The following is a 12660-nucleotide window of genomic DNA, read 5'->3' on the forward strand; positions in this document are numbered from 1 at the left end:
GCCCGGCCCCGCCGGCCGCCGCTCCCGCAACGGCCGCCGCTCCCGCAACGGCCCGAGCCGCCGCCGCCCGCAGGTAGGAGCCGCGCCGCCCTGCCCCGCCCGGCCCCGCGCGCGGCGCCCCCGTAACGGCCGCGAGCGACCGTTGGCGGCGGCCCCCCCCCCCCCCGCCGTGTCACACCGCCCCCCTCCTCTCACGCTGCCCCCCCGCTGTCACGCTGCCCCCCTGCCCTCCCACACCCCCCCCTCCCGGCACACCACCCCCGTCCCAACGCCCCCCCCACCCCGCTCGCCCCCGTCGCACGTCCCCCCTCGCCCCGTCACATGCCCCCTCGGCCCCTCACACCACCCCACTCCCGGCCCACTGTCCCCGGGCGGGGAGGGGGCTGCCGCCGCTGCACGGCTGCGGGAGCGGCGGCGAGGGGAGAGGTGGCGGTGGCAGCCCCGCTGCCGGCGGGGCACCGCACTGTCCCCGTCCCCGTCATCCCCGTCCCCGTCCCCTCGGCCGGTGCCCCACGAGAGGGGCAGCTGGGCCTGCTCCTCGTCCTGGCCGGGCCTGCCCTCCGCCAGGGTGCCTGCTGCCCCCCTCTCCCCTTTTTCCCCGGTGTGTAACCGGGCATGTGAGCGCATGGCCGACCTGGTGTTGGTGGAGGTGGTGGACCTTGCCCCAAAGATGGCTTCCCCGCGCCCCGCGAGGGCTGGTTATACCGGCTCGCCTTGGATGTGCGCGGGTTGGCGCTGGCCTTCCCCGAAGGTTACGCAGGCAGTTCAGCCTCAGGAGAGATGCTCGGGTCTCCCTGTGGGGCATGGTCCTTGCTTGTCACCATAGGTGACAGTGCAGGAGGTCACCAGAGAAGCACAGGTTTCACAAAGGGACATCTGACCTGAAATAGCAGCTGTGCCTGGATATGCAATCTGTGCACTGTGCAAACCGAAAGGCTGAGAGGGATGGAAGGGTGTGAGAAGAAAGCCCGGGTCAGCTGGCAAGCAGGGCTGCACGTGCCAGCAGCAGAGCATGCAGTTAAAAGGCTCCACGTACTTAATCTAAGCTAGAGATGAGTCAGGGAGGCCCACGTTGCCTCGCACGGGATGCTGGCTGCACCAGCGCAGAGGCTTGCCGATGGGGAACAGCTTACGTCCCTACCTTAGCTTGCCCCGTGCATTAATTGGAGGTGGCGTGCTTAGGTGCGTCACTGATGTGTGGTCCTCTCCTGGAGAGGCTGAGAGTGAGAGCTCATCTGACATAGGGCACCAGAGGTGCTGCAGCACTCAGCTGCCTTGGGAGGAGCTGAAAGCCTAATGTTGTCCTCCCTGGAGCTTGCTCATTTCAGGCAGATGGACACAAGATAGCCAAGACTGGTAGAGCCACTTGACAGCAGACAAGCATGTACTGTCTGGGGCCCAAAGGAGTTCCCCAGGATCCCGTTATGGACAAGACCTCCAAGGTGATGATCTCTGCATCCGTCTTGTTCCTGGGCTCCTCCGTGGCAGCTTTTCCGCTGGCTTCTGTCTGAAAGGGGCTTGAGGGATTTGATGGCGACAGAGCTAGGCAGGGCCATCTGTCAGTCTACCACCTGGACCAGCCACCTTGCCATCTGTGGAGACATTCATACGGGTTGAGGCTGTGGGCTTGAGTAGTTTAGTAGGCTGTGGCCTGGTAACTCCCCAGGAAGGGAGCAGATTTCAGGGAAGCCCCTTCAGCTCTGCTGTGGTCCCTCAGGGACCAGCTTGTCACTGGTGTCGCCCGACAAGGAGGTCACTTGGGACCTCTGCATTAGCTTTTCCTTACAGCACTGTGCTTGTACCAGACCTTTGATTCAGAGCCCTCAGGCTACAAAGGTGGAAGAAAGTCTGAGTTCATCTTCCTTTCAGTTTGTTTTTGATTTTTAAACAAAGCTTCTAGGGAAGGTGACCTTAAGGACTGCCTAATTAACGTTCATGCAGTCCTTATGTCATAGCAACATACACGTGTATGGTTAATTATAAATAGCAGCCCAACATGGAGTAGGGAAGTATGTAAAAGGTACATACATACCAACAAACTGTCTATTGTTTCTTGCTTAAGCGATAATACTGCCTTAAAGAAGGGGACTTGATTCTTGCTAGCTTTCTGCCTTTGGGTAAAGGACTACATAACTGGAACTTGTATTTGGTTAACAAAGATCTGGCTTCTGTTGTCACTTTAGTGCTGTTAAAAGTTAAATTCTTCAGAAAATCCAGTTCTTGTGTTGTTATTCGTATTCTGCTGTCAGCATTTTCCGAGCTTGGGTGATGGAAGTCAATTCACTGGTTTCGTTTCCCCTTTTAAGATTCTTTGTGCTGCAGTGTTTGCTTTTCGGATGAGGAGCAGGGATGCGCACTTGTGTGAACACAAATGCTTTCAGTTGTTTTTTCTTGGAAGAAATGTCATGTCCACAGTTTCATCTCCCCCCCGCCCCCCCCCAGCAATTTCCGGGCAGCTCGAGTTTGCAAGACTTACGATTTGGCCCAACAGAGACACTCTAAGGTCCTGATCCTGCGACCCAAACTGAAACAATGAGTTCCGACTGCAGGACAAATGTGAGTGAAGGAGCAAAGTCTGTGGGAAGCAGGAGAGATGATCCTGAGTGATATATTCAGGGAATAAGTGGCTAGGAGCGATGGCTGGCAGGTGAGAAGGCTGCCCTGTGGTTGAGACTCTGGACTGGGACTCAATACATGCTCCTCCATGCCACAGATTTCCTGTGTGACCTCTGGGCAACTCTAAGACCTCATTGTCTACAGTGGAGATAATAATACTTGGATTTGACATCGTCTCAAGGAGCCTCCCAAGGGCTTCTAGGTGCCCAGCTCCCCTCACCTTGGATCTCTGCAGGCCTTGTATCTTGTCATACGAGGTGCAGAGTTTAATGCACGTTTCCGTTGCCGAGGTTGCCCCCAGATGGCTGTGCCTACAGTGGGAGGGCGATCGCTCCTGCGGCAGTCTCTCTGCTAGAGTGGTCTTTGCACCACCAAGAGCTTCATGCCTTTGGTGGAGATGCAGACCAGGCTCCCTGGGCGAGGACTGGCCCTGTGTGTGGGCTGGGAGGAGATCCTGCACGCTGCCCTGGCCTCCATGATTCCTCTCCTGCAGGCGGGAGCTGGTGTGTCACAAAAAGCGGGTGCCTCCTCCCCAGCGCAGAGTTGCCAAACCAGGCTCCTGCAGGGAACAGATGGTGCTTCAGGACCTCAGATCAGCGAGTGTAGTGGAAGAAAAGACCCATGGACTTTTTGGCTGCCACTTGAGCAAGGGTCAAGCTGCCTATCCCAAGGGAAGTGACAGGAAGAGAGGAAAAGCTGGGGAGACTTGCGCAGATCTGCTGCAACGGTGGAGGAAGTTCTGATGTCCTGCTTGCAATTTCCTGAGCTGGGACAGATCCAGGTAGCTGGGGAGGGGCCTTTTTCCCTGTCTTCTTCCCTGCTCCCTGAAAGGCACCGCTGGGGCATACCAGTGGCTGCACAGTCTCTTTAATAGTGCAGTCCTCTAACATGTGAAGGGCCTCCTCTGAATGCCCAGAAAGCTGCTAATGCTTTCACCTCTCCTAATACTTCGTTTTAACAAGTGTCAAAGGGATGTGAATTCCAAATCAGTCATTCTTGTGTCAGCCTTAACAGCTGATAAAGTGCAAAAGAAGAATGAGTATAGTGGGTACATTTGTTAATGTATTACTTTGGTAGTGCAAGGAGTCTTTGGAATATTATTATTAATAATAGTAGTAATATTTTACTTTCCTCAGGGAGAATGAAAGTCTTCATTCACCCACCACTGGGAAGATCTTAGATCCTTTTGCAATGTTGCCTGTGCTTTTTTACGTCTCAGAAGGTGTTGCCTGATTTTACACTGAAGTAAAATCTGTTGGGTTTTTTTGTGTGTGTTTCGTAAAGGAGCATGGCTTATCCCGTTTTCCCCCAGCCCAAGTCAGAAGAACCTGTGTCCTGTCAGTTTTGGCACCGCAGGACTGCAGGGGTGCACTTTGTCTGGCCGAGCCACTAGAGATGGACACGGCTCTGCCAGGGTCTGAGCCTGGAGAGCCTCCCCTGGGTGTGAGCCCAGCAGGAAGGTCTTGGCCCAGCTGTATGCCCTCAGAGGTGGTTTAATGTGGTCTCCTGTGTAACACAAGACTCTGTCTCTGGAAATATTTCTAAAGATAACAGAAGTTTTAAGCCCTCTGGACGTGAGGGACAGACTGGTTGCAGCAGGCTTGTAGGTTTGGCCCCTCTTTAGAGGGTGAAGGCTGTTCCCCATCCCACCCTGTCCACTGCATTCACAACAGGTTTGCATGAAGGAAGTAAAACACTGTGTGGCACCTTCCTCCTGTAGCTACCCCAAGCACCACACAGACAGTGATTTATGATTGCAACAGTCTGGGAGACTGGTAAATAAACATAACTAATCCCTACAGGTAAGGCCACTGAGGTAGCAGTGAGCACCATAGAAATGCCCATGAATGATTACTTACTTGGCCTGTGTCTCAGGGTAAATGATTTCCCTAGGTGCAAATGGGGCCAAACCACTGGTATTGTGTCTGTCAGTCTTGTTTTACCTCCTGCTCTTGTTCTTTTGCCATTACCGCTAATGGTGTTTGCACTCCGTCTTGTGTAAACTCATGGTTCAGGATGTGTCTGCCTTGGAAATGCGTGCGGAGCAAGTAAACACAAAGCTCACTGTTCTGCAGGTGCCACCTGAATGTAAACCTTGGGCAAATAGGTGACACTGGTAGTTTGCACGCTTGACAAACTCTGTGCCAGAAAGGACACCCTTAGCGTAATGAAAAGAGCTAAGTTGCGGGTGCAGCACGCTTGTTCCTTGATGACCTTAGTTTGCCACCTAAAAAGAGAAGGCCCAAGCCACTGCCGAGGCAAATGCTGAACCGGTTTGTGAAGGAAAATTGCTCTTCCACGAAACCCTAAAAGTTCACAGGCCTAGGATGTTTTTCCCCATTCCTGACAAGTGCAGACTGCTTCACGTTTACACTTCTGCTGGTGGTGCCCACTGGTGGAACCGAAACTAATGATGCGTAGAGTTGCAAGGTTTAATACTGTGCCAAGCAGGGAAAAAATGGAGCTTGTGCTTCCAGCTGGTGGGTCAAAAAGGAGGGTCAAAAAGGGACAAGAGAGGTGAAACGCCAGATGAACACGAGGAAGAGCCTTTTTTATACCGTTTGGAAAGCTGTATAGCCTGAGTGTATTTTTCATGTTTGTTGTGGAAAGAGCAATGACAGGGTAACAAGGGAGAGGAAACCCACAACTGTGCTGGCCTTCCAGGGCATGTACTCTTTAATGCATAAACTACAGGAAACAGTGGAAATATAACCAGGAATAACTGCTGTGTGAAGTCTTTTCTGCAAGTGACAGACTTATTCTGTCTTTCCTGACCTTCAAAGCTGTGTGTGATTCCACATCACATATCTGCCTCTTTCTTCACCAGGTTTTGCCTCCCTGTTGTGCCTGCTTTGCCGCTCCCGACACTTGAGTTGTTTTCCGGGTAATATGACAAACCTTTCATGCAGGCATCCTATTCCCTTTCATTGTAGTGTGTTCTTGGCTTTGCTTGCTCTGCCAGATTAGAAATGCATGAAGGCACTGGAGTTTTTGAACCTCAGGAGCAAACAAAACTTGTCCACAAAACTCTGTCAATCTATGAATATGCTGTTGAAATCACTGTACCTTGTGCAAGAGAAACAGCTGTTCTCGTTGTTGCTGGTTCAGGCAGAGGTCTTTGGACTGGGGTGGTTGAAGTGGGTGATGGTCCCTGGATTGCATGTCTGCAAGGTGCCTCAGACTTTCTGAGTCTTTGCTGGAAAACTGACCTGCATTTGTTTGTTATTTGCAGAGCAGGGAAACGGTTTTGGAGGCTCTTTCCTCACAGCATAGCTTAAGCAGGGATGGCCTTGTTGTCTTTTATTTAATGTGGAGATAAATAGCAGTTCTCGTTCTCCAGTAATTCACCTCTTTGGTGCTTGGCTGGGGCTTTGGAGGAAGTGCCGTAGCAGTGCAGAACTAGCTGTTCTCACAAGTCTTTGGTACCAAAGGGTTGGCTAATCATTCACAGGGAAAATATGCCCTTTGGGTGTTGGACTGTGGGGTTAGATCTGTTTTGAGACTCTGTTAGAGACTTCCAGTGCTTCTTAGGAGTGGCCTGGCTGAAGTGGCCCCAGCATCGAATTCAGCTATTGAAGAGGTGTTAAGGCCTCTGTCCTGGATCACGGGCAGACCAATGTGCCCGTATCGGAAGGACTTGCCAGGGGCTGTTTGCCACCTGCCTTGCACGGCTACTGAAATCATGAGGAGCCGGCAGGGCTGGATATGGTTGCAATGGGCGCTCCCAAGCAGAACGGGGCCCTGGGGCAAACGCACCATGTCTGCAAAATGCAGTGCTCCTCAGCTTGCTGTCGGTCTCCCTCTAAGCCCTGACCACTCCAGTCCTTCTTCACTGCCTGTTGACTGAGCCATTTCTTTCTGCGCTTCTGCCTCACGCGGCTCCTGCCTCTGCCTCGTTTGCCTGTTGGAGGCCCAGGCCAAAGGCCACAACCACCCAAGCCCTGGTCGTTACAAAAGCGGGACCCCAGGGGAGTCAGTGCGGGACGATGTAGGTGCATGGGTCTGAGCGCAGCACTGCAGAGGCCCGCAGAACTCGCCTACGTTTTTAGGGTGGTTAATTATCTTTATTTGTATTTTATAGCGTCTAGGACTCTGGTCTTGAAGCAGGACACACCTGATTGGTACAACACCAAATGCAAGGAAGGCAGCCCCAGCCCAGAAGAGTTTACAGTCGACGTCTCTGGCTTTAACACAGCAGCGCAACACCAGTTCCTAAATGGCCTGTAAGGACTCGTGCATAATTGAGTGCATAGGTTGTGTGGCAGCAGGAAGCAGGAAACAAAGCGCATTTTTTTTTGGAAGACAGTAGGGTGCAGAGGGGTGGTGCTGGCCTAGGGATCCATGGGTGCTGGGGTACTGTCTCTGGGTAGGATTTGCTATCAGTGGCGTGGGGTTCTGACCAGGGTGCTTAGGAAAGGCTGTATATTTAAATATATAAATACACACACACACACACACACGCATGCATATTTACAAAATTGATAATGAATTAATTTTCTACAACCCCCCAAATTTTTCCCAATTTTGAAGTAAGAGGAGTTTTTTGGTTGAAAACATTCTTTTTCCATCTGAAAATCAGGCATCAGTTGAACTAAGCAAAGAATCTGTGTCTTAGAATTGGGCTTCAAAGGAGAATTTTTTTACCTATTTAAGGTCATTCCCACCAGTTTGCACTCCTGCCAGAAGCCTGGGCATTTTCTCCCCAAGTAAGCTTGGATGGGTCTAAGAGAGACAGTGTGGGGAAGTGGATGCTAACACTGCCTTTTCTGACCCTTTTTTTTGATGACTAGAAGGTTTCTTTCCTTTGATGCGCTTCACCCATCTCCATTACGTTTGTGCGGGCCAGAGCGTTTCATTAGCACGCTGGATGCATTTGCAGCATGTGAAATCAGACATGAAATATGTAGGGATGTTTCTCTGGGTGAAAGCGTTGCTTCTCAACATCATTGCAGGATTACTGAAGCATCTCTCGCTTCCTGTGCATGCAACCTGGAGATGCCTTTACCTTTTCCCATAATGCTCTTAAATAAATAAATAAATAAATATGGCATTTGGGCACTGCACAGCCTGGAGAGTGTAGGGGAGTCCCTGGAGCAAGCAGAAGGTCATACCTTGCCAATGCATGGGGGAGAGCTTCTTTTCCCATTGTCCCACTATTTTGTTATTTATTTACAAGTCTCTGCCATCTCTCATCCCTCTCATTGTGCGCTCAGGCCAGAAGCCCTGGGATAAACCTGAAAACACTCTGTGTTATTATGTTGGTATTTGTGGCTTGTGGGTGGCGGGTGACGTAATGTGCTTTTTTGTATCCTTTCTGTTATAATGATTAGGTATCAAGTGACTGTGGCTATTTTTATTTTTAAAAGCAAAACAGAGCTGTAGCAGGCTGCCCCTGTCCCCCCAAAAGATAAATTGTATTTGTTCCTCTTTGATTGTTACTGATTAGCATCAATTTTTTATGACTTGCTTTATGTTTTGAACAGTTTCCTCCTTCTCCTGGTGCTGTTGCTCTGCATCTGCAGTCTCTGAAATGACTCAGTGGCCCAGTGCTGTGAAATGCAGGAACATTGCTCCGGTTGATCACACAGCTTGTGTACAGGCCCTTGAAATGTATCAGTATGTTCTAGTCTTAAAAAAGATGTACAGCTCTGTTAATGCGATAATTTTGTTCCTCCTTATTTTCCTGTCCTCTGGCGAAATCAACTTCAGGAAGAGCCTGTAACTTTGCCTGGCAGATGAAATTAAGATGCTTATATTAAATGAACCCTGAGCAAGCGGCAGTATATGTTTGGTGAGCTGCCTGCTGCAGCTGAAGTGCGTACATTCGAGGCATAGGAGCTTAATTGGTTGAGGGGGTGTAGTGGGGCAATGGTAATAAAGCAAAGCAAACAGCAGATCATCTGAGCAGATTTAGAAATAAAAATGGAAACAGAAATAACGGCGTAAGTCTATGCTGAGAGAAATTCTCTTCTCAAGAAGTATCCTTTGGCAGGATGTATGTGAATGTGAAGCCGTTTGCAGTCCTGCGCCCTGTCCCGTGATGGCTGGCTGCAGGAGCACGCCTTGGTAGGATTTTTGCAATGTTGGTGTGAGGCTGCGTATCCAGATGGACTGGAAAACCATGGCGCATGCCTTTGGGAACGTGGCCTGACTCCGGCTGAGGTCAGCTGCGGAGCTGAAAACGCGTTTGTATTAGCCTCTGTGAAGCCATTGCACCACAAGGGCTTTCCGTTGCCAAAGGCCTTCCCATGAAAAGCTTAAAATTGGAAGACAAATGGCTGTGTGCAATTACCAACTGCCTCCTGGACACAGTATGTTTATTTGAGAAAACATGGGTCTGTGGAGATGGCTGTTGTTGCCAGCTGGAGTTGCTGCTCTGATTTGGCGTCACCGGTCATGGTAGCGATGTGTATCTGAGCTGTTCAGGGGAAGGCTGGCTTTGTCACTTCCCTGTGGAGCATTTAACCGACAAAGAAATTGTTTCTACGTTCCCTGCGGAGAATTCGGGTTATTTTTCCTATTGCTCTCGGCCTTTTATTTTGGCTCCATTGCTGTGGTGCTGCAGAAGGGCGGTCATTTGGGTTCCCTGTTCTCTCGTTGCTGCCGGCTGCTGAAGGTGCTGGTCTTAGGGTATGCTGGGGTCTCCCAGCTCGAAGCCGTGAACATCGGGGCCGTCTGTGGAGGGGACAGGTTAGCCTGAAGACAACTACGGAGAATGATCTCTGCCGAACAGCAGTGCAGAGTGAAGGGAGGCTGGCACCTGCTGAGGTTTTTCCTTTGGAAGGAAGGGAGGCTACAGGTAATTTTTCTCCTGGGCACCTGAATAACACAGCAGGGAGCAAATGAGAAGTGCCCAAGTGTTGAGTTCTGATTTTAAACCGTCTTCTGCCCATATGAGGATGTCGAAACATCTTCAAGCACGTGTGAGTTTGAACCCCATCTCTGTTAGCAGTTCAGTAGCTCTTTTGGGATATGCTTTGCTTTGCATGCTTTGCAATAGTCCAGGACTATTCATGGCCAGAACTGAGGCAAAAAGGGGTCACTGATCGGGGGAGCGCAGAGGATAGAGGGCTCAGTGTGGGCTACAGTTGTGCAGAGGAGTCTTGGTTTTCACATTTGAGGGACACCTCCGTTTCCGGGAAGGCTTTTGGAGGCAGAGCAGCTGAGTTATGCTGTCGGGGCAACACATCTGGCATGGGTAACACTTCCACACCCTGCCTGGGTCTGTGCCCACCTCCAACATTTGCTTGCTGATAGTTTGGTTGGCTTTCTGGGTAACGCATTGCTGAAAGGGGGAGAAAGCTCCCCTGAGGGCTCTGTCTGACCCCACATGGCCAGCCCTGCTGTGTGGTGGAAGGTGACAGATGAGGAGCCCCGAGACTGTGGGCAGGCTGCCTCCCCTCTCAGGGCTCGTCCGTGCCGTCCGCCCGCGTCTGTGCGGGGAGGGTCACCCTGCGGCAGCGCTGGCCTCCTGCTCTGTGCAGAGCCTGCTTTGATCTCGTGGGGAACCTCTGGGGTGGCAGCAATTTTGTGTATGAAAGGTCAGCTGTGTCCATACAGACATCGCACATCTCCTTTGCTCAGTCTGAGGTGGCAGAATGGGAAAAAAATCCTCACGGGAGAAAAGACGGAAAGAAAGGTGAGGGTGGATTGCTGCTGTGGTTGCCCTGGTTTCTCATGGCTGGTGCAGCGGGCAAGCAGGCTGGCGCTGCTGCCAGGGCCTGGGTGAGAGGCTGGTGTGCCGGCAGGCATGGAAACGTGTGTCAGCCTAGGTGCCTGATGTGCCAGGGATGTGCCAATGGACAGCATTAAAAGGCATTTGGGGACATGGGAAACCTTCTTTCCCACTTTTGGTTTTTGTCCGTGAGATGGAGGCAGCTTGCTCCTGCGTGTTCTGGCAGCTGCCAGCAGTGCCGCTGGTCCAGCCATCGCCTCCCTGCTCGCTGCCTGCGGCTGCTCCAGCTCACCCCGTCCCACGCTGTGCCCAACCCCGAGGCCGTGGAGGAGATGGGCCAGCAGCAGCATGCTCTCCAAGGCAATATTTTACCTACTTGGCCGCATTGCACCAGCTGTGAGAGGCGGCTTGCCCGGTCCTCGGTGCCCTGCAAGAACGGCCGGCCTGATGCGAGGTGGTATTTCCCAAAAGGCTCAGCCCTTGCTGTACCGAGCTCTCTGGGACACCTGGAGCGGGACACCGTGCGGGTGCCTGTTGTGCTGGCTTAGAAATGCTGCTGCTCCTCTCTGGTGCAAATCCAAATGGCCATGATGGGAGGCATCCAGGGATATGTTTTCTGAGGTGTTGCTTTTTACCAACTGGAAGTGTTTCACAGAACCGGCCTCCCATAGGGATCCTGTGTTCTGTGCTGATCGTTCGTTTAATGTATACTGATTTTAGACATCATTTTCTGTTAGCTGTCGGTGGAAGGAGGACTCTGTCTGCTGTGGTGAAAGTTAAAGTCAGGGCTGTTTTCCAAGGGAGTGACTCCACCGAGGTGTCCCCTGGCTGGTGAGGTTGGATACCAGTCCTGACCCCCCCCTCCACTGCAGGGGTTCAGAGCAGAGTAATGCTTAACTGGACAGCATTTTCGTATTTTCCCGCATCATCCTGGCATGGACTCGCCATCCGTGCGTGCTCTGCCTCACTGCTCTGCCCAGGGGGAAAAGCCCTGTGCCGCCTTGCTTTCCGCACCATCGGCGATGCCAAAATAGCTCCGGGAGGCTGCAGCTGCCTGGCTGAGACGCATGCTGCAGGGCGGAGGAGCTGTGGCAGCCCATTAGCGAAGACAAGTGTTATTTCTAGTATTTGCTTTTATTGCATAAATGAATCCTTTGTACCTTTTTCTGAGGGGGGAAGGGTGCAGGATAAGATCTGCTTTCCGCTGACCTAAAAGAATCATGTTACCTCAGCTTAGACCGTCACCGTAGAAAACGGGAGACTCAAGAACGGCATTAGCAGTAATTACAGGAAAGCAAGGCTGTCGCAGGAGGTAATGGGGACCAGCCTGCTACCCTGCAGCGGGGCCAGGATCGGGGAAGCCAGCGGCACCTACGGTTCCCGCGCGGCAGGGCGCCAGCGCGGTGGCACCGGGCTGCGGCGGGCTGGCACGCACCCAGCCCCGCCGCAGCTTAGCCAGCTGCTGCGTGGAGCAGGCCTTGTCGCTGCCGCTACGCGTCTCCGGTACCGGAGCAACGGCTGCCACCCGCTAAGGGATGCCGCTGTGCGCTTACGGGGGCTGCAGGAAAGAAAGGCAAGTGCAGCGTCGCACAGCGTGGCTGCAGCTGCGGAAAACCGAGCTGCAAAATGCTTTGTGTGTCCTTTGTGGAGGGAGAGGAATAGAGATGAGATGGGTGGGGAAACCTCGTGTCTCCTCATTGATAATTTTTTCTGTGTGGTTACACGCTATGGGTCTGTGTAAACACAGCAGCTTTTCCCTTGACATATTTAATACTTGCATGATTCATGCTCCCTGTATGCCGTTATCTCTGCTCCCAGGCCAGTGAAGAGACCTTATTTGATTGCTTTTCTTTTAAGGCTCGTAATTCCGGATTGCTTGGGGCTATCCATACAGGCGGCCCCAAATCAGGGCCTCGTGATTTTGTGCAGGCGCGGCATTGCTCAGGGTACGGCAAGGCCCGTGGGCCCGCGGGCTGACGGATGTTGTTTTGCACCCCTGCCGAGCTCTGCTGTCACGGGCCCGTCAGCCTGGCCGAGTTTGCATCTTGCCGCTCTTCTGCCTCTTTGCAGCAGGGCTGCCGCTGCCGCTTCCTTCGGGGTGGCCGCTGGGGATGAGAGGGAGCCAGCTCGGATTCGGCCGGGCAGGCTGTCAGCAGGTGACGGGCCCCGGGCTGGCAGGGAGGACACGGGGAAGACGGGCCAAAGGGCGGGTGGCAGCAAGCGTGAAGCTGCCGTGCCCTCGCCGCAGCCGTGGGGACCTCCTTGGCCGTGGGACCTGCCTGCATCCTCAAGGCTTGGGGCGCCAGTACTCGGCTCTGCTCCGAGGGCGCCCAGATGCTGTCTTTAGCTGACTGCTGTGGCTGGGAGGG

The 12660-nt window shown here is 52.8% G+C and overlaps 1 protein-coding gene across 4 annotated transcripts in view; it reads left to right on the forward strand.

The window, feature by feature from the left end:
* The window catches only part of TMEM150C (transmembrane protein 150C), a 23731-nt gene continuing 11071 nt past the window's right edge, over positions 1 to 12660 (forward strand). For 2 of the 4 annotated variants that reach the window (XM_067297444.1, XM_067297446.1), the window contains exons 1-2: positions 1 to 73; positions 6698 to 6839. In XM_067297444.1, the coding sequence (XP_067153545.1) occupies positions 6833 to 6839 (7 nt within the window). In that variant the 5' untranslated portion in view covers positions 1 to 73; positions 6698 to 6832. Of the gene's footprint in view, positions 74 to 5443; positions 5501 to 6697; positions 6840 to 12660 lie in introns of all 4 variants that reach the window. The other 2 variants (XM_067297445.1, XM_067297447.1) reach the window with 2 other exon arrangements.

This window comes from Apteryx mantelli, chromosome 5 (assembly GCF_036417845.1).
Source record: "Apteryx mantelli isolate bAptMan1 chromosome 5, bAptMan1.hap1, whole genome shotgun sequence".
NCBI lineage: Eukaryota > Metazoa > Chordata > Aves > Apterygiformes > Apterygidae > Apteryx > Apteryx mantelli.